Source organism: Numida meleagris, unplaced genomic scaffold (assembly GCF_002078875.1).
Source record: "Numida meleagris isolate 19003 breed g44 Domestic line unplaced genomic scaffold, NumMel1.0 unplaced_Scaffold1626, whole genome shotgun sequence".
Lineage (NCBI taxonomy): Eukaryota > Metazoa > Chordata > Aves > Galliformes > Numididae > Numida > Numida meleagris.
The window spans coordinates 1-1,850 of NW_018363414.1; the positions used below are offsets into that span (position 1 = coordinate 1).

General features: G+C 61.6%; 1 protein-coding gene across 1 annotated transcript; it reads right to left on the reverse strand.

The window, feature by feature from the left end:
• Positions 1-17: 17 nt before the first annotated feature.
• On the reverse strand, positions 18-1,844 carry LOC110390632 (basic proline-rich protein-like). Its single transcript, XM_021382014.1, has 2 exons — positions 1,304-1,844; positions 18-1,255 (listed from the first exon to the last, which is right to left on the reverse strand). Exon 2 carries the CDS (start codon positions 1,235-1,237, stop codon positions 197-199), a length of 1,041 nt encoding a protein of 346 aa, XP_021237689.1. The 5' UTR covers positions 1,238-1,255; positions 1,304-1,844; the 3' UTR covers positions 18-196.
• Between the last annotated feature and the right edge of the window lie 6 nt (positions 1,845-1,850).

Here is a 1,850-nt window from a genome sequence, read left to right on the forward strand (position 1 = left end):
TTCTATAGGGCCCATAGGTCAGCAGCAGCAGCAGCGCTTTATTGCGAGGGGGCGGAGCTTACACAGCGAAGGGGGCGGGGCTTAGCCAGGAGGGCGGGGCTTGAGCGCGTCACGTGAGCTGGAGGCCACGCCCACCGAGGGGGGGCGGGGCTTTGCGGCGACCCCGGGTGGGCGTGGTTTGAGCGAGGGGCGGGGCTTAAGCAAAGGGGGCGGGGCCAAGAGTTGCACGGGGGGTTCCAGTTTGGGGGGGATCCCAGTTTGGGGGTCCCAGTTCCACAGGGTCCCAGTTTGGGGGTGTCTCAGATATGGGGATCCCAGTTTGGGGGTCCCAGTTTGGGGGTCCCAATCCCACAAGGTCCCAGTTTGGGGGGGGATCCCAGTTTGGGGGTGTCCCAGTTTGGGGGATCCCAGTCCCATAGCATCCCAGTTTGGGGGGATCCCAGTTTGGGGGGGATACCAGTTCCATAGGATCCCAGTTTGGGGGGGATCCCAGTTTGGGGGCGTCCCAGTTTGGGGGGGTCCCAGTTCCATAGGGTCCCAGTTTTGGGGTTCCCAGTTTGGGGGGGATCCCAGTCCCATAGGATCCCAGTTTGGGGGCGACCCCAGTTTGGGGGTGTCCGAGTTTTGGGGGATCCCAGTCCCATAGGGCCCCAGTTTGGGGGTGATCCCAGTTTGGGGGGGTCCCAGTTTGGGATGTCCCAGTCCCATAGGGTCCCAGTTCGGGGGGGATCCCAGTTTGGGGGGGTCCCAGTTTGGGGGATCCCAGTCCCATAGGGTCCCAGTTTGGGGGGGATCCCAGTTTGGGGCTGTCCCACTTTTGGGGTTCCCAGTATGGGGGGATCCCTGTTTGGGGGTGATCCCAGTTTGGGGGTGTTCCAGTTCCATTGGATCCCAGTTTGGGGGGGATCCCAGTCCCATAGGGTCCCAGTTTGGGGGGTGATCCCAATTTTGGGGATCCCAGTCCCTCAGGGTCCCAGTTTGAGGGGGATCCCAGTTCCATAGGATCCCAGTTTAGGGGTGTCCCAGTTTTGGGGATCCCAGTTTGGGGGTCCCAGTCCAATAGGGTCCCAGTTTTGGGGGGGATCCCAGTTTGGGGGGGTCCCAGTTTTGGGGGATTCCAGTCCCATATGGTCCCAGTTCGGGGGGGTTCCCAGTTTGGGGGTCCCAGTTCCATAGGGTCCCGGTTTGGGGGGGTCCCAGTTTGGGGGTGATCCCAGTTTGGGTGTGCCAGTTCCATAGGGTCCCAGTTTGGGGGTGTCCCAGTTTGGGGGTGTCCCAGTTCCATAGGGTCCCAGTTTGGGGGGGATCCCAGTTCAATAGGATCCCAGTTTGGGGGTGATCCCACTTTGGGGGTGTCCCAGTTTCAGGTGATCCCAGTCCCATAGGGTCCCAGTTTGGGGGGGATCCCAGTTTGGGGGGGTCCCAGTTTTGGGGGTCCCAGTCCCATAGGGTCCCAGTTTTGGGGTTCCCAGTTTGGGGGATCCCAGTCCCATAGGATCCCAGTTTGGGGGCTTCCCAGTTTGGGGGTGTTCCAGTTTGGGGGGTCCTAGATTTGGAGATCCCAGTTTGGGGGGGTCCCAGTTTTGGGGGTCCCAGTCCCATAGGGTCCCAGTTTGGGGGGGTTCCCAGTTTGGGGGGGATCCCAGTCCCATAGGATCCCAGTTTGGGGGCGACCCCAGTTTGGGGGTGTCCGAGTTTTGGGGGTCCCAGTTCCATAGGGTCCCAGTTTGGGGGGGATCCCAGTTTGGGGGGGATCCCAGTTTGGGGGTGTCCCAGTTTCAGGTGATCCCAGTCCCATAGGGTCCCAGTTTTGGGGTTCCCAGTTTGGGGGTGATCCCAGTTTGGGGGTG

Bases quoted from the DNA above. Each gene is read 5' to 3' on its own strand.
- LOC110390632 (XM_021382014.1), bottom strand. From the start codon at position 1,237: ATGGAACTGGCACACCCAAACTGGGATCACCCCCAAACTGGGACCCCC.